Genomic DNA, 19,230 nt, shown 5'->3' with positions numbered 1-19,230 from the left:
GTGATGGGAGCTACTGTTCTCCCATGAAAATGTACCTACACAGATGACATCTGCCTGAGTCCCCAAGGTAGTTGTTCTCTGATCTGGATGCCACCTTAAATGCTGATGTAGCTCTGCTGGTTGAACTCTGCAACAGGGGGCATCTTGACACCAAACCAAGGTCAAGTACGTTCCAATTTCACAATGCTTCCACTGCCCACTAACTAAATGCAAATCTAAAGGAGCAGCATCTGCAACATGAGTCACATCTGATAGACCTCAATGTGACCCTAGCTTGAACTTTGACCTTTCCTGAACACTTGAAGAAGACAGCTGCCAAACGTAAAACATGTAGACCGCTCCAGAATCTAGCAGCCCCTACATGGTGTATATGCTCATGCAGTCCAGATGTCCTCACTGGCCAGCTGCTAATCACTGCAGAACACTGTTCCCAGAATCGGCACTGTTTGCTTGTTGATTTAGGATTCCTGTTGAGGACATTTCAGCCTACGTCACCATTGCTGCTAAAAGAAAACTCCGAAGTACCATCCCCAGATCCATTGTAAGGACACAGTTCTTAACCTATTGGAGGAAATCCATGCCAGTCTCAGTTTGCCACTGTATACTGACTTCTTCAACACACCTACAGTTGTCATGAGATGGCCCCATGGCTCAAAACAGGTACTTTTTTATGTTTGTTTTGAACCAGAATAAATACACATGCCTGGAGGCCCTGACCTAGCCCAGCAGCCTCCTAAACAGCCTGCTTTCTTACTAGCAAAGGCTAGGCTGGAATAGGAGCATGAGGTACTTCCAGCTGTGATAGAAGAGAAAGCAGACCTAGCTGTTAGACACCCAGACATTGCCATGTGATACTGAATACTTCCCCATTAACGTGTCAGACTCTGCCTTCAGCACAAAAGAAACAGCTGCCTGTTTTTTCCCCTTGACCCAGCCTATAGTTTATTTCTCAGGTGCTGGAATGTGCCTGAAAAGCCCACACACAACCTAGAGCCGACCCAAGGAACTGCAGTTTCTTCTGCAAGTGGCCCCCTCTTGTAATTTAAGATGCAGTAAGGGGACAAATGATGGTCTGCAGCTGTTAGAAGTGTCACTTGGATCTGTTTTATAGCCTAGGCTGGATGCAGCTCTCTTCCCGAGGCTTCTGGGAAAGCTCCAATTTTTAGGAAAGATTCATGGACTTTGCTCCAGATCTTAAACACTTCGAATCGCATTGATTAACTCCAGGGAGTTTTGTCAAGATTTAGGGCCTTCACTTTCCCCAGAACACATGCCCCACATATACCAGTAAATCTGATGAAAAGCTAGTCAGTCCCTAGGGCTCATTCAGCAGATAAATAGCTAGGGACATGGCCAGCATTTGCTGTTTATTTCTAGCTCCAACTGGCTGTTAAATGAGACTAGATTTTTTTCCTTTAATATGGAAAAATACCTTTGATACAAGCAAGATCAGCCTGGAGAAAAATAAAGCAGTCATGGCTTGGGGCATGGCAGACAGCTGGATTGTAATCTCTTCAGAACAGGGATCATGAATAAAGTGTCTAGCAGACTTGGAGCACTGCAACTAATGATATCATTGCAGCTCACGGGATATGTCTGCTATGAAGTTAGTCATTTGGAGGTTACTTCTAGAGTATGCGACAGTCAAGAAAAGGAAGGGGCTTTGCATAAACTAATGTGTGGCCAGCTCCCTTCAAAATGCTTTGGGTTCCATCCTTTCCTTTGCTTTATCTTTCTTCTGTAGCCACTACCTAGGTCTCCTCCTTGAAGGCCATTTCCTTTGCCTTCTAGTATGGACTAGCCTTGACCACTCTCACATCTCTAATCGTTTGTGTTCTAACCACCCAAATTAAGCAGCAAACTGCTTGGAGCAGAGACTACATTTGACCAGTCCGATCTCACTGAACACATCATCATTTACTCCTGAACCTACTTCCACCTTTGTCTTCACATTCTTGTTACAGCTATGTTTAAAATCAGGGGAAGTGAATGCATCAACTTGGGTCTGTAAGGCAGAAGAGGGGTGGCTCCATCTTTGCTAGATGCAATGAAAAGCACTAAAAATTACTCAGCCACAACATCTTAACAGTGCTTGTACACATGACAGGGGTTTAGTCCTCAGAGTTTTAGTCTATGAACCCTAAATTGAAATGGTGTTTTTTTAATTGAAACCCACCATTACAATTTTCCCATCATGTTATGTCAAGGGGCCCAATCCTTTGTGGGAGTGAGCTGCTGATGGGCTGAGCAGCCCCTGAGCTGTGGGGGCCCTTGTCCTTCCCTCCACGGCAGCAGCACTTCTCAGGGCCACCCAGGCAGGCTGCTGGGGGCCAAGTGCTGCCCCAACTTGGAGGCAGCACCCAGCCCAATCCAACTCTTCTCCAACCCCAAGCTGAGGCAGCACCCGACTCACTAGCCGCCCACCCAGGTGGTTCCAGAGGGTGCTGGCACCACAGAGGGAAGGACCAGGGTCCCCTGCAGCTCAGGGGCCACTCAACCAGCAGGTAGTTGGCCCCCTGGCCGTGGGAAGCTATGCCAAAAAAAAAAAAAAAAAAGGATCAGGTCCCTCACTGCTTCTGCCTTCAACAGGCTCCTGTAGGCAGCAGGACACCTGGGGCTGCCCAGGAATGGGGTGGCTTGTCCCTGGGGCTGGGTTTGTTGGCAGCTGGAGATGGTGACAGGGATGGTGCATGGAGTGCTGGAAGCCCAGGACGTCTGCTGTCTGGCCAGGTGCTGCCAGCTTGGAGGCACCTGATCTAACCCTTCCTTGAGCCTGCTCGGGCTTCCAGCATCTGATGCACTGTCCCTGCTGCCTCCTCTGCCACCAGCAAATACAGCCAACCTCCTGCCATCTCCCTGTGCCACCCCAGGGGCAACCCAGCCCATTTCTGGCACCCCTGCATGTCCTGCCATCCACAGGAGCCTGCTGGAAACAGAAACAGTGAGGAGTGTGTTTGTTGTTTTCTGTGGAGCCCGCCCACCTCACCCACAGCTGGGGAGTGGGGGGAAGCTGACAGCTGCATCATTTGTAATTTGCAATGTTGCAAACTAAATTGCATTAGGATGCAGTTTAGTTTGCAACTATGCAAACTCATTAAAACCCCCCAACACTCTTGCATGTGTATAGTGTGACACTATTAAGCCACACGAAGTGACATTTTCTTTATGTGTACATGGTAATGGCGTCACATTTGCAAGTGTCCTAAGGTTCTAATAGGAGCATGTGTTATAGCTGAGGTGATGTGCCTTTCTACAGGAGTGTTAGCAGGAGAAAATCTTGAATGACAAGCTGGGGCCATTTACACTGCCTTGTGTTCCATAGTAGCAACTGATTGACTGATACAGCTTCCCTGGCCCTAATCAAAGAGGAGAATGTGGAACTATTTAGCTTGAGCTGAAGTATGCTTTTGACATAATTAGCTGCAGGGTATTAGAGAACAAAGCTTGGTGGTAAGATCTCTTTGATGCTCCAACTGGCTTTTCAAAGCTGTTTGATGGAAAGTAACTTGGCAAAGTGGAGACTTGAATTATCAAGTCTGTTCTAATTGCGGGCAATGAACTGCACCTCGGAGAAAACTGAAGTTTCAGGGAGCAGTGGAGTCTGGCTTGCGATACTAGAATTAGTCGTGCCCAGGTCTCTTCTCTTTTCCTTGGCATTCCTCATGTTGGACTTTCCCACTTTTCCCTGTGCACTTCACTAGCTTTTCCCTCCACCATCTATACCATTCTTGAGAAGGGAAGTGGTGTCAGTCCCTAGAGCAGAAGGTCCCACTCCACCTCCTTTTGAGGCCACCGACATCTTAGAGGAGGAGGAAGACTTAGCTTAGCCATGTCTCCCTCCTCATCCCCTTTGGTTCCATTTAGTCCTTCCCCATGCTCAGCAGAGGATTATTCCCCATGGTCTACTCATCAGCATTTTCCCATCTCCTAAATGATACAGAAGCCACCATTCCATAGTTTCATGCATCACAGACTTTTTTGTCTCATTAGGAAGAGATGGGAAAGTTGGCTGGAAATGTTCTGACCAGCTCTGCAGACCTGATTTTTAACCCAACGCCGGTTTATTTTATGCCTTCTTGGAATATCTCTGAACAGATCAGGAAAAACAGCATCCCGATGACCTCCTGGCCAAGGGTCATTCACTTGACAGACACCCTCAGCCTTTTGCATCACTCAATTTGGGAAAGTGCAGCAGGTCTCACACCTAAAGCCAACAGCAATGATGTTTTCAATCATCTGAGGGGACACCAACCAGAAGCTGGTGCTGGGTTTTGTGTCATTTGTTGACCTTATTAGACTTTTGGGTAGTAGAGAAAGGAACTGATTTGACAGTGCTGGAGAGTGACAGGCCCAAGTTATCCTCAGAACAGGCAGAGCATGGGCAGCAGTAGGGGTCCCCCCACTCAGTCCTATCAGTGTGCTACCTTACCCGTTACCTGGAGAGCCAAGGCATTAAGCTACAAAGGGTACATTTGACCTCAGTGGCCCAGATGAAATACCCTGGCAGGTTCCCTCTGCTCCTGTGAGGTTTTTCAGCAGTAATTCACCTAGCAGATAACAATGACTTTGAAAATGAATTATGAGACCCCCCCTCCCCCCGCCCCACTCCTTAAGTTAAAAGCTTCCCTCTTCCAAGACAGTAGTCACAGAACCGCTGTCAGAAGATCATGTTCTGGTCACTAATGACTTATGCTCTTCAAAGCAACAACATTTTGGAATAGTTTTCTGCAAGCATTTGAAAGGCTGGAGGACATTTCCTGAGTGATCTCCAAAGTCCCAGATCAAATTATTTGTTGGAGAAGTAGTGAAGGGCTGTTAAATTGTTCTCTCTTTTGGGAGCATTGAAAATGTGAAGAATTTCTGTTTATTTATGAAAAATATGTATAACCTAGTTTGCCCTTTTCCTTTTGTACTGATACTTACTAGGGCTGAGGGAGTCGATATCTACTCTGGAGCAGAGGGGAAAAGGTGGTGGGCATGTCTATATTGATCTGAATTAACATTGAAGAATGATGACGAGTAAAAACTGAATTGTTCATTTCATGTCTAGCAGCTAAGAGATGCAGAACATATGAAAACAGCATGACTAGACCGTGAAACAAATAACTGAAGTTGTGGACACTGTGATAAAAACACTAAGACCTAGTGCATTGAGGGAGGTGGAACTTGGTGCAGGTTGGGCCAGAGAGGCAGTATAGACACATGTGGAAGCTTTGCCACTCTTGCCTAATATATGTCATCTTGTTTTGAAAAGACTGTCTTGAGTTGCAGCAAATGTAGGCTGGCTGTTGGGCTCCCAAAGAGAAAGACTTGCGAGCAGGAGGTTTTTTCAGACTTGTTGAAAGAGCCACATTGAGACACTAATGGTAAAGCCAGGGCAAGGGTGCAGGTTTGGAACATCAGAGTCTTGGGGCTTCCCTGTGTAAAAGATGGAGTTGTAGGTCCTAGTACTAAAAAGAGTGTGACCCCTAGAAGATTGTATGAAGACCAAAGGCAAGTGTACCCTGTGGAGAGAGGCAGAATTGCCCAATAAGCAGAAGGACGAATGGAGGGTTGTAATAGCTCATAGATGTGGCAAGACAATTCCTCATGCCCCTACCATGCCAAGTTCCCCCCTATCTGCTGTTCTTAGACCCTACTGGAAGACTGAGACACATCTGAACTGTGAAGATTTCATGATCCAGATGGGCTGGCATTTAGAAAGTCCCACTGGCAAGTCATGCTAGACAGGAGTGGCTTGACATTCAGAGAGGCATTAAACAGACAAGGTTCTTTGGGAGAATGTGGTATCTTTTATTAGACCAACTTAAATAGTTGGAAAAAAATGTTTAGCAAGCTTTTGGGTTTAAAACTCTTTGTCAGGCTGAGGAAGTCTCTGCAGTTTGTGTGCGCTCTTCCTGAATGGAGTGAATAATAAAGAAGCCAGAGGCTGGTCTGCATGCAAGACAGGCAGTCAGTGAGGATGTAAATTGGGGAATTAGTGGGTGAGAGATTGTGGGGGGAAGGAGGGAAGAGATGGGGGTAATGTAGCAGTTAAATAGCAGAAAGGTACACCAACTGCAGAGGCTTCCTCAGCCTGATGAAGAGTTTTTAAACCTGAAAGGTGGCTAAAAATGTTTTTCTGACTATTTAAGTCAGTCTAAGAAAAGAGATCAGATTCACTCAAAAAACCGTGTCTGCCTATGTCCTTAGACCAACACGGCTACAACCTACACCCCTGTAACAAGGAGAGGCATTAAAGCATTCTGGCATTAACAGAATTAATAACACGAAGGGGCCCTTTGTGACGTCGTTCTCATATAAAATACACTCAGGGAAGGAGGGAAGCCTACTAGAATGCTGTTTTTAACTGTCTTGCTCTCCCTTGGCAGACTCTCTTAGGATTCATCCCAGGCTGGATGGTGACACCTGCCCCTTGGGACAGTTCCCCTGTGGCAACATATCTGTCTGCTTACCCCAGCTCCTACACTGCAATGGGGTGAAGGACTGTGACAACGGTGCTGACGAAGAGAACTGTGGTAATGAGTAAAACTCATAGCCTTCTGGCTCTTTCTTTGCCTTCTTGCCATTAGGAAAATGTCCTGCAAAATAATGAATTGTTGGATCTGGAAACATCAAGATCTAGGGCCTTCAGCATATTAGAGCTGTTAAAGCTGAATTCTTAATTATGCAAGCGAAGGCGTTACTCCTCCCAAAATTCAGCCCAGGGAAGGATATTTAATGGTGGCGGGCAGCTCTTAGCTGGGTGTTCACCTACAGCCTAGCGCTACCCCACTGCTAAAGTAATTAGTAGAAAATGAACAGACTCATTTAAGTGAAAACCACAAGAATATATTATCATACTAACAGATAACAACAGCAATAAGACTATATACAAGAAATATGTTACAGTGGTGAGTGGAAAATTAGAGAGAGAGAGAGAGAAAACAGAGAGACAGAAAGCCGCCCCTAGTCCATGCACTTGCAGCTGGACCCACACAGGCAGCTTCACCGACACGAGCTCTCGACTGCTGCGTTCACAATTAAGTCTGTGAAGACTCCCCAGGAGATTTCCCCTTTTTCTGGGTACTCTTTCTCCTTTGTTAAGGGAAGGGTAATACTTTACCCTTCACAGGGTGCTGGCCAGTTAGTACAGTACTGGTCTGTTGCTAGATCCCAAGAGGTTACTGGGGAGCCTTGCTCTACCCAGATTACGCACACAACTACAATCCCCTCTCTCCTCCGAGGCCCATACGCAGATCCAAGCTCTCCACAGACATTAACCCATTTGCACATCACCACGCACCTCACTTCCAGAGACTCGCTCACACGCAGATCCAGAGGGACTCAGCACCCGCAGACTAGCACCATACCACACATACAGACTCGCAACTCACTCCACATACACCCCAGAGCTGAGCCCAGACTCCTCTATGTCCCAAAATCACACCCATATGCCATCCAATCACATCTCTAAGGCTCATGTCACTCATCTGCTCAGCCAACTGATGCGTCCATCAATCATCTCTTCGAAACAAACGGATCCGTTTCTATTCTCGAGGCCGATCATTGTTCATTCTAGCTCAGAGAAGTTGGCCACCTTTTTGGCACCAAAACTCCTGTCATTAAGCCCATACTGTGAATGCTTAACATATGGAAATAGGTCAGTACCTTATTAGAGGTTCACTTATTCTCAAAGCTTCAGGACCTTTTATTCACAGCATTTGTGCAGACTTTATCTATGTAACTTATTACTCAAACTTCTTAACTATTACATAACTTGCTAGTAGGCCAGAGGATGTACCACTGTGTGGATTGCAGAGTAGATGCAGCCCACTGAGAACATGTGGGCCTGGAAGACTGCCCGTAGAGTCTTTTAATCAGGTTATCCTTGAAGTTGTAAACATGCCAAGGGTCTAAAGGCCTTCTGGCCTTCTAATAATCACACAGAAATTTAGACAAAAGGGTTATCAGCCAGGGATCACCTCAAGGCTTACTGTCTTACCACTAGTAATTTCAGTGGAAGGATTCCTGCACCCAGAAGCAGGAGAAAGTCAAGGGGGCAGGAGGAGCTGGGGCATGAGACCTGTTGTCTGCTACTGGTTCTCATCTCACAGACATGTTGGCAGGACCTGATATAAATTAGTGGGCACAAGTCACAGATTATAGGTCTGAGGAAGAGTAGGAATGCCCTGTATTTCAAGATCATTGGATCTGGCAGTCTGGTGTGGGACTCCAAGTTCAGAAACCAGGCTCAGTTCAGATTTCTAAACTCCCTCCTTGTCTAAGCATGTCCATGATGGGTGTTCACTTTAGATCCTGCTCTCAGGTCTTGGACATAAACAGAAGGTGGTTTTCTGATTTAGATTCAAGAACTAGATTGGGCTGAGCAAGGTTAGGGAAAACTGGCCACAGCGGAGTAAACAAGTGAGAAAGGGAAGTGCTGGACAAACCCACTTGCTTCCCCCCGGATCTAACTGCTGTCCTTGCTGTTTCTTGTTGCAGTGGATAACAGTGGGTGGCTGCAGATCCTGGGTGGCATGTTCAGTACTAAAAGCAGCAAGGCCAGGAAGGAAGAGGAGACCATGGACTGCAGTGAGTACACTCCTCGCATTGCCTGCCTGCCATACCGTAGCAAAGCATCTTCTCTCTCCTCATGATGCTACTGCCCTAACCCTTCTGTGCCTCTCCCTGCATCCTCATGTGTGTTCCCTTGATTTACTTTCTTTCACTTTCTCTTTCTCCCTCCTTTTCACCCCGTGACTCCAGTGTCACCTTGTGACTCTGCAGGGAGTTGTCAGCTCAAAAGATGGGCCCCTTGGGGGCTTGTCTGTACCATGATAGCAGCATGTTCCAGGAGTGTCTGGCTGAGCATGACCTGCCCACCTGAGTCCACTGATGCACTGAAGAGCCAGAGGTTTGTCAACAAGGCTGCTCAAGCCTTGTCCCTGGTGCCTGGCTCTCAAGTCCTTGGCCTCCAGTGAGCCTGAAGCTGGCACTGGGGATAAGCTTTGAGCCTCCTCATTCATGAACTTCAGCTCTGGAACAACAGCACTGGGCAGGAAAGGCTTGCCCAGTTTCGTCCTTCCCAGGATTGCCCATTGGCATGGCACTGGGAAGTGGAGAGGTCTTGCTCCAAACTCAGACTGAGCTTTGCCGTGGCTTGGGAAAGCTTGGCTTGCTTCTTTCCAGCTCCCAGGCATATGGCCAAGGGTTTATGCAGTCCCTGATTCTAGCCAGGACAAAATATGCTGAAGTACCTCAACCAAGGGGTGTCCTCATGAGATTCTCAGCCCAGACATGACACTGTTTATCCTTCCCTTCTCTGCTTTCATTTCCCCTCACACAATCTGGCCTCTCCTTTTCCACCCCTTCTTCCTAGCCCTCCCCAGTTTTTCTTTAGAAACCTCTTGGCCATTCCCTTCCCTGGGTCTTACACCCCTGCATGCCTAACCAGCCTGGTACCACCTCTCTGCCCCTGTGTCCCTTGGCCTGGCCATCTGCATGTCCGCACATTGTCATCCGGTCTGTCTCCAGTCTCAAACCTTCTCCTTTGCTTGTTCCAGTGCTTGATCTCTTCCCAGAGCAATGCCAGTGCTGGGCGAAAAATATAGACTGCACCGGCCAGGGCCTGTGCACCATCCCCTTGGTGTCCTCCAATGTGATGAAGCTGTGAGTAACGGTGGCCACCACCGGATAAATGTGTCCCTTTCAGTGTGAGTGGGTGGGAAATTTGTGCTGACAGTTTGCACTATAACTCTGACTGGGCTGGATAATCACAGGAAAAGTGCCATCAGGTGGTAAGGCTGCAGGGGAACCTTGGTCGGGGATAACAGGGGAGATTTGTGCCAGTCACCTTGCTCAGTTATCTGGGTGTGCTCACTAGAAGAACATGTCTTATTGATCAAGGATGCCCCTGATTGAAACCCCAGGTGATCAATCTCTACCTTCCCCTAGCTTCCATATGGAACAGTATATGATGCAGCTGCCAGCAGAGAAGCTGTAGAGATTTTCAGTTATTAATAGCTGGATTGGTGCTCTGCAACCTCTAAGCCTCTTCTTGCCAAAACCCAGGTTGTATTTTCCCACGGCAGATCCAGTTACAAGTGTCTTCTATATAGAGAAGATAAAGATTAATATGAATTTCCCTATCTTTTCCTAGTGTCAGGCTGGTGCATCTTTACTTGAATAGTTAGACTTAGTTAACTCTCCTGTATTTCTGCAGCTCCTCTCCTCTTGCAATGAATATGGTGCACGTTCTTGTCACAGTCCCATGTCCAAAGAACCTTAAACCTAGCTTTAAAGGTGTGCATGCCCAGGATTTGGGGCCATTTTCACCTTTAGCATCTCCCTGGCATGTGCAGGTGCTAGCATGAGCCCTGTATCACCAAGCCAGACAACTGTCTTCTCAATCTAGGTATACATGGGTGCCACCTGCATAGGTAACTCAGTGAAGCTGGAGTGCCCAAAAGGCACAGATGTACTGAATGATGCTGGCAAAGTACTGGTAAAAAGGTTTTGTTGCTACTGTGACTGCAAATGCAAGTCTTGAGCAATAGCTAGCTTGCATGCTACTTAAAGAAGATAGGAATTGCTTTACCAAGAGAAGACATCCAGGGGCAAGGAAGACACATAATTCTAAATCTGTCTCTTTCTATTTCCTGTATTTGTCCCTGATTTGTTTCCTCTTCTCCCTAGGGATCTGAAGAATAATAAAATCTGCCTGCTGGTGGACAACCAGTTTGTTGCATACAAGAATCTGGAGAAGCTGTAAGTACCACCCTTTGGAAGTACAGCATCAACAATATGTCAAGTCAGCAGCAAGGGGCTGTACATAAGAGAACATGAAGCCATGACGATTCTGGCCTCTTTTATGTAACCAAACCTCTGTGTCCAGAGACAGCAATTTTTCTGATTCTAGTAACACCCCATCCATTTTTCCACTGTAAAGCACTTGCCATTGGAGGTAGACAAGCAGAGTATGGGAAGGCTGGATAAGTCCTTTTTTTGCTGCTGTTCTTGAAGTTATTTGTGGGCTTTGCTTGCCCATTGCCCATTGAGGTCACTGCATGTATTTTATAGGCATCGATGGCCCTTATTGCACTGCTTCCATTCTGCTGCACTGAGCTGGCACTCAGTAATCAAATGGGCCCAGCAAAGTAGAATTAATGTTTGCCCACATAACATGTCATGCATGCATAGGGGAAGCAAGGGTCCAAGTCTAAAATGGCCATTAAATGACCGAGGAGAGAAGAGCAAACAGGAGGTCTCTATTCTGGCAGATTCTGAAGTTTTTCTACAAGTCATTTCACTTGAGTAAACAAGACATTTCCTGTCTGATACAGCTGGCTGGTTTATGATCTGAGATCACTCCAAATGCAAGAGAACAGATTTCATTCTTATAGGTTGGATGCCAGCCCATGCTACAAGCTGGAAGCAATAATACTGCACTTGTCTCTAGTGCCTAAGGATCTCAGAGTAGCCATTAATGATTTCCTAGCAGTTGTGCTCTCAACCTCTCTCCTCTTAGCGAGGGACATTGAAGCAGAGGCAGAGGAGCTGTCTTTCCCAGAGTTGCATAGAAAACCTCTGGTAGGCTAAGGGATAGAGACCAGAACTTTGTCCAGGACCCCACTTCCCTCCATGTGCTGGACCTGATCAGTCCTCCCTGGGAGCTAAGATTACTGGGCAAGACACTGTTTACCTTCCTAACCATCATTTCCCTGCCCGGTGGGCACTACTGTTGCTCTTCTGCAGATCTGCACTTCTTTGTTAGCAGCCTACGTTTGTTCCCCTTCCTTCAGGGTCTGCCTGGGCTGGGCACACTTTGTTTGCAATGCTAAGTTCATGGTGCTTGTTCTCTGTTCTGTTTTCATACAGGCTCTTACAGCACAATAAAATCCGGTCGATATCCACTCGTGCTTTTGCAGGGCTTTCTGGATTGAAAATGCTGTGAGTGAAGTGTTTCATGTTACAGGGCACAGGGAAAGAGATGTTTCATAAAGTAAGTGCTCCTGGGATTGTAGTGTGTCCAGGAAGCAGCAAGGCCAGTCACCAGCTTCTCACAAGGGCAGTAGTAAGACTGTTAATGTGCATAGTTCTTTATATGCTGCACATAATTGCTTGGCCATCACAAGCCCCATCACAACGGGGCTGGAATACATCCAGTTAATTGCCAGTGGACTTTGATGCTTTTCTTCTGCATTTCTCTAGGGCACTAGAGGCTAGGAACTGAAAAAAATGTCCCTGTACACCCCAATACAAAGTTATGCTTAACTGGAGCAGCCTATTTTGGAGGAATGCAGCAAGGGACCTCAGCATCCTCCAGATATTTCTGCTTTATAATCCTCTTCCCATATCTATGATTCCAGATCAGACTCCCCCAGCCCAATCCACCCACTCTGCCCTCCAGTGCCAGCTAAAAAAAACCCCATACCAAAACTCCCTCCGCTCCCTTCCCCCACTCCCATTTTGAAGACAGAGCCAGGGCTGGGATGGGGGACTGGCAGGGAGAGTGCCAGATTTGCAGCCACTCCAAATTGCATCTGAATTCCTCAACCCCCAGGACCCAACAGCAAACGTCTGTTGGGTCTGGGGGACCACTGTAACTCACAATGCTTCCTGCAAAGTACTATGAGTTACAGTGGGGAGCTGCACTTCTGTCTGCACCTTTAGATGCCTTAGGATAATTCTCCTTCACACCCCCAAAATAAGAATCAGAAGCACTGCTGAAAAAGAACAGTTGATGATTTAATTATGTGTAATTAAGAGCTTTCATCTAAGGTTGTTTTTCTTTTCTTTAATAATTCCAGGTTCTTGAGTCACAATAAAATCACTCAGCTGAGGCCTAGGGTCTTCAGGGACCTGCATCACCTTGAATGGCTGTAAGTTCCTCTTTCAGTAATAATTCAAAAAAGGACAATGAGGAATAATGAGACAAGGTAGACCAAGCCCTAGCATGATGTGGTCTGGCAACAGCTGGGCTTTACCAATTTGTAGGTACTGTGTGTGCATATGTAGGCATACGGTGGGAGCTGAGATTCATTGCAGTGTGGCATCAGTGATGGAGTTCATAGGCCAGAGGTTGCAAGATCGAAGCCATAGCAGATGCGCACACAGCACAGCCCTGTCAGATTGTAATGAATCTGCGAACTCTGCAAAATACCTTGTTACAAGGATATGAAGAAGGAAGGAAAGGAAGTAATGGAGTGTGACATAACTAAATGCAGGAGGCAGAAGGCTGCAGGTTGGCTACAGACAGAAAGATAATGGGGGAGGAAGGAAATGAGGAGCAAGTTCATCTTCCCCAATGTTCAGAGTGTCTGGGTGCTGATATCACCCCCTGTTGCGGGGAGAAGGCATGGTTGAGTCCCCCTCCCCCACAACTTTTATTTCTTCCTCCCTTTTGGGTGAGCAGAATGGCCCTAAGCCTTCTTACACCCCCAATATGAAAAAAAAGAGAAACCATCACACGTTGCCTGTGCCTGTCACACTGCATCAGGTCTGTGGGGCTCTGAGAAACGTTAGGTCAGACTGAGGGAGCTCTGGGCTCAGACGGTGTGAGCACAGGGACCAGAGGAGGGCTCACAACTGGGAACCCTTCCTCAGGGAGGCTTCAGGGGCATAAAAGGTTTGTTTTTTCTCAGTCTAGTCATTCATGGAGGCTTGCCTACAAAATTCACCATGGAGCCACACATGGGAAAGTAGGCAGAGTGGGGAGAAGCTTGTCAGCTTATAGTTACAGGTCCTGGGGAGAACTCTTTGTGAGCATCCCCTGCTCTCCAGTCCTATGGCTGCAAATCAGGACTGAGAGCCATCACCACAGCTGAGGGAGGGGAGGCTTGGTGCAGCAGTGAGGTGCGCTAGTGAGCCCTGAGGTACCCAGCGCCAGTTTAGCTCCATGCTTCCTCTAAATTTTAAACCAAAATTTTACAACATAAAAAAAAAAGCCATTCTCTGCAGCTGGCCCTCACTGCTTCTGGCTGAGCTGAGCCTGCCTGATGAGAGTGTGGCATATGGAGCTCATAAAAGGACTGCTAGAGAAGAGAAATGTTTAACGTCTGCTTTGCAAGATGGCTTCCTGGTTAAGCTTAAAAGAGCAATTCTTGTTAGTGCAGCCAAGAAAGAGACCTTGCCAGGCCTTCAGATTTTCTTCCTCCTAATTTGCCACTTCCTCATTAAATAGCTTGGAAAAAAGACTGAAAGGCAGCTCAAACAGGGTGGTCCATGTTGCAAACCAGCCTCAGAGTCTTTGGAGACACAGCCAGACATAGCCCCAAATCTCACATTCCCCAAGTGGACTTTTAATTTATCACCCCATTTTGTAGCAAAAGGGAAGAAAAAAAAACAATACAGCAGCCCCTCGACCGAGAGAAAATCCAGACTGTGTGCTCAAAGCCAGCATTTCCGCCAAAAGCCTGCAGGTAGAAGGGGTGGCCTGTAAGTCTGTCTTCTCAGAAATGGAGTGGGGGAGAAGGTAGATGGAAAGAGACAGGCAGTAAGAGAGAGGAGGAAGCTCAGCATTTGGGGATTTCTGCCAGAGGTCAGGAAGGAAAAAATCCCACCGCTTCTGTGGACACAATTTAGAAGTAAAGCCTTTATGACTATGAAAAGGACTCTGCCATACACCAGCAACCTTGTTCCTGTGAAATTACCTCTCCATCTAAAGTGTGATTCTTTCAGCGTAACCGTCTTCCCCTTTCCTTGTTTCAGAATGCTGGATAATAACCACATCGCCAAGATTGTCCCGGCTGCTTTTGTGGGGTTAAAGTCCCTGTACTTCCTGTAAGTGCACAAGAGGTTCTCTAGGAACGATAGACTCCCAGCTCCTCAGTGTCCCATGTTGTATCCTCAATGGGGAAGGCTGCATGGGGTTACAGAAACAAGATTTTCTTTGCTTTAAATTGGTATACAATGTCCAGTGCCTTTCATCTTCTAAGATTGTCTTTTGTGACCTCTTTAATGGTTGCAAGCCATCAGCTGAGAAGAGCTGCTCTAGATGTGGGCTCCCAACTTTTGTTGGCCACTGGGTGATTGAGCTGAGAATGTGGCTCACTGTGGGCAACGCTATACTTTGCTCTCCCTAATGACTCCAGCTTTGGCTTTCAACTCTCTGTGGCTATCAGCAGCATTGGATGTCTCAGAATATGTTGCCCACAAGCTGTGTGTTCAGACTACTGCATAGACCAGGAGTATTCAAAGAATCTGGCCTATACTGCAGGAGGGGCTGGGAATTTGAGGACAGGGCAAGATGCTGATGGGTTGAGTAGAATAGGGAGCCCCGCTGGGGACAGTTTGTTTTGGCAGCAGTGCAAGCAACAGCTGTATTAATCCTAGTAGCTTACCCTACTTCCTGAGGTGGGTCTGGATCTGGCCCTCAAGATATGGCCTGGGGAGGGGGTGAGTAAATTTGAAATCCCTGCTCTAGAACATCTTTTCCTTAGTGTACTGGATTTAAGCCCAATTCTTACCATTTGTATTTAGCCCTAATACACACAGATTTCTGCTGGGAGTTTGACCTGAAGAGAAACTTAGCATTTGGCTTATAATTATAACCAGACATGGTAGCACTGCCTATGTTTAAGGTTGCCCAACACTTTCCACTTAGAAATAATTGAAAGCAAAGTCTTTTGTTTTGCCAGACTATAAACACTTGGGTTGAAACTTTCCATGCCAGGTGCATATCTCAGGATGAACTTTCATTTAGGAAGTTTTGGCATAAATATTTGGCCTGTTCAAAGAATGGGATTAGAGAAAGGTATTCTGTTTCAACTGTGTTTTAAAAAAAGTAGAGTCTACTCACTGAGAAGCTTTAACACAGCCATGCTTTGGAGTAAGGACTGGAACTTCAGCAGAGTCTGGCCCTGGTGTGTATGTATGTGTGTATGCATGCGTGTGTGTGTGTGTGTGTGAGTGTGTGCGCCCATCCATGCAATGAGGGCGGGGGAGAGGCAGAGAGAGCAATGTGGGAAGGAGGGACAGAGTGTGTCTGAAATGGTTGAGAACCACTGATCTAAGTGTTCCTACTTTACTGATGGCATCAGTGTGGTTCCTTATAGTGAAATTTCGGCTTTTACAGTTGGCTTTAAAAGAAACAAACAAACTAGGAAACAGCAAACAAAACGCTATGACAAAGACCACTGTCTGCAAAATCAACACTCAAAAGTTAGGAAATGCCAGAATGAATTCAGTCTTATGTATATGTTACGATGCAGCAGTCCTCTTGTGTATACATTATGATACAGGGGATAACTAAGGTTCACCTGCTGCTATTTCCATGGGTGTCATCTCCCCAGAGCATGCATGCATGACTTGCATTTTTTGTGGGTCAAGCTGTAGCTGAGGCTCTGGTCCGTCAACTTCATCTGTAAACGATGCGGCTAGTGGTGGTAGCATCTTAAAGAAAATTAATCAATATAACCGCCACTACAGGGACTACAGTGTAGATGTACCAGAGACAGAGAAACTACTGAGACAAGTGACTGTACCATGAATACACTTCCAGTTCTGCTGTGGATGTAGTACACAATACCATACACTGATGGTGGCTTTTTTTCTGTTGTGCTTCCTAATTAGGTATATGCTGAACAACTCACTGACGAAACTGCCTAATGCTTCTATTTGTGCAGAAACACCCAAGCTCAGCTGGCTGTGAGTACCCTGCTTGGACAAATGTCTGTTAGCAGATATAGCAAAAGCTGCCCTTGGGGGAGTTTAGACATCTTGCCCCAGTCCTTTCACTCTGCCTGCTGGGTGAACTCTCATAAGCAGGGGCAAAAGAGTAGGACTGAAAGTCCATGTGGATGCTATGGGAGAGGGTTCCTAGCAGTGTGCAGGGAGGGTGATGAGCACAGTTGAAGCAGTCAGAAAAGAGGGGGATCTTAGCTTGAAGTGATATAAGTGAACTGGAGGGGAGGGATGAGGAGCCCAGAGAAGAGGATGCTGGAGCAGATGAGGGACAGAATGGGAGAGGGAAAGGGTTCAGTTCTTGCCCCCGCTGCCATATGGATGGAGTCTCATTGGTGGGCTCATGGCCCTCTAGCCAGGCAGAACACCATATTTTAATTGTCCAGAAGGGGCTGAATAGTATGAACAGGTGACACCCAAGGAGAGCCCATGAATTCTCTCTCCTAGGGAGCTGGAAGGGAACAAGATCCGTGCATTGAGGAGCTCGATGTTTCAGAAATGTGATACCTTCACCGTGCTGTAAGTACAACTTGTCTCCTTGCCTCACACTAGGCCAGGGTGGGGGCTTGGAAATAGCTGATCTCTAGGCACACAGGTAAGATTCAGAAGTGTAAGTTGAATCACACATGCCCACTCAATACAGGGGATGCTGCAACCTGTAGAAATTGGTTGAAGAACAACACCAAAGACCTAGGGCTGGACCTTCACCCGGTAGAAATCAATGCAGACCCAGTGGCCTCAGGAGAGCTATACCCCTCTGTCCCCTGCACCTCAAGTGTGTTTCAAGGAACACCATCTACATGTATAAATGGCACTAATGGAAGAGACAGTTTAGTGGTAATTTAAACACTTATTGTAGAAGTGCATCTTGGACTCCCTGATGGGTTCCCAGAGCCTTTCACTGCTGGTTCACTGGTTTGATATCAACTTAGGTCAGCCATGAGTAGAAGCTATTGCCACTTGACAGCTATCTATTGATAGTTATAAGGCAGGCTGGTGAGTTTCATTTCAGGGTCTGACTACTGTACCCATCCACCACACACTTACTACCACTGAGTGGCTCTTGTCAGCAGACAAGGTGCCTCCTGAAAGGATAATGCACTACCTGTAGCTCCAAGCACAGATACTCAAAAAACCTGCGGCTGAATTGCTTCAGACTCTGCAGAGTAGTCTAAACCGCAGAGATTGAACCAATAAGCAAATGAACAGGTATCTACTTTTGATTCAGGAAATGTAGCCACAGGCCTATAGTGGCTCAAGCCAGAAGCCAGGGAGCATGCCTGCCAGACACCGCCAAAAGGGAGGGAAAAGAGAAGCCCTCCAAGACTTTTCGTCACTCCTTGCTGGAGTGGAGGGGGTGTGGCCAGGCCCCAACCCGTGCTTGGCCTGAACCAGGGGAGAGGGTGGGAGGAAGAAGGTAGTGGCATTTAATTCAGAAAAGCTTGAACAAGAATAGTTCTTTTTCTGAAAAACTATAAACTGAGGAATTTTAAACACAACCTGAGCTGTGCCTCTGGGATTTGTGGTCCACAGTCACACTAAGTAAGCCAGCAGGGCAGGGCAGGGCAGCACTGTACTCAGGGGAAGGTGAGTTTAACCCCCACTCACTGGCCCCAGACCCCAGCTGAGGTTTGCATGTGGGGGCCAGTGAGCCAGCCCACACTGCTCCAGCTAGGGAGTAGAGGGGCAGGGCCAACCCTGCTCTCTGGAACAGACAGCACAGCCCAACCCAAAGTATGCTAGGATGCTGATGGACTCTGATTTAATTTGAACCAGGAAGTTTCATAAACTGTTGTGACCTAAATCAGTTAGGTCTGATACTACATTCAACCAAGTCTATCTTAAACCAGTTTCAGCTATTTTGAAACTGGTTTATGTGCACTGAACTTATGTTCTGTTACAGGTTTAAACCAGTTTCTGATCACTTAAACCAGCTGATGTGTAACTTCTGTCCCTAGCCCTTGGGTGCAAGGCTGAGGCAGGACAGCAGGGGGAAGTATGTGGAGAAAGCTTTTCTTATTGTTACCCATGCCATAGGATCACATGTGAATGAGCAGACTCACTGCCACGCCAGACCCTCTGAAATCTCCTCTATATAGTTAAATAAGAATGTTATAAAGCTTGTCTCGCCAGCTTGCAGCCTGTTAAACGCCAGCCAGCTCTGTTTATTCAGCTCATCCTTAAAGCCTATTTTTGCTCCACTTCACATCTGGCCTGCAGGGCTCATGCTCACCTTTCAGCCATAGCATGGGTGCCTTCCAGGAGCTGACAAAACCAAGTAATTCCCCTGGAAAATGTGCAGTTCTGTTCTCCAGTCTAGTTTTCCTGAATGTGATGGTTGTATATTTCCCACATAGCTGAGCTGCTGCAGCCCTGTGAGATATGGATAATAAACTTGTCATGTGTATGCTGCTCAGATACACAAGCTACAAATTATCCGTGGGACAGCAGCACGAGAGGAAGAACGGAATGTGTGTTCAAGTCTGTCCCAAAGTGCGAGGGGTGACTGTTACCCAATGTGTTGGGAATGTGTTGCTGGATTCTTTCTCAAAGCTGTCAGGGCAG

At 46.9% G+C, this 19,230-nt stretch overlaps 1 protein-coding gene across 4 annotated transcripts in view; it reads left to right on the top strand.

Moving 5' to 3' along the window:
• LOC149858191 (relaxin receptor 1-like) overlaps positions 1-19,230 on the top strand; it is a 48,474-nt gene that overhangs the window by 12,222 nt on the left and 17,022 nt on the right. For all 4 annotated transcript variants that reach the window (XR_016443924.1, XM_090060638.1, XM_090060636.1 and 1 more), the window contains exons 2-10: positions 6,372-6,518; positions 8,485-8,574; positions 9,546-9,651; positions 10,678-10,749; positions 11,860-11,931; positions 12,792-12,863; positions 14,692-14,763; positions 16,555-16,629; positions 17,113-17,184. Coding sequence is in view for 3 of the 4 variants with exons in the window: in XM_090060638.1 (XP_089916764.1) it covers positions 6,372-6,518; positions 8,485-8,574; positions 9,546-9,651; positions 10,678-10,749; positions 11,860-11,931; positions 12,792-12,863; positions 14,692-14,763; positions 16,555-16,629; positions 17,113-17,184 (778 nt within the window). In the remaining variant the exon portion in view is untranslated. The remainder of the gene's footprint in view (positions 1-6,371; positions 6,519-8,484; positions 8,575-9,545; positions 9,652-10,677; positions 10,750-11,859; positions 11,932-12,791; positions 12,864-14,691; positions 14,764-16,554; positions 16,630-17,112; positions 17,185-19,230) is intronic.

Source organism: Crocodylus siamensis, chromosome 8 (assembly GCF_052110815.1).
Source record: "Crocodylus siamensis isolate JL-2025a chromosome 8, ASM5211081v1, whole genome shotgun sequence".
Classification (NCBI taxonomy): Eukaryota; Metazoa; Chordata; order Crocodylia; family Crocodylidae; genus Crocodylus; species Crocodylus siamensis.
Note: the sequence above shows the minus strand (reverse complement) of the source record. Positions and strands in the feature narration are given on the sequence as shown.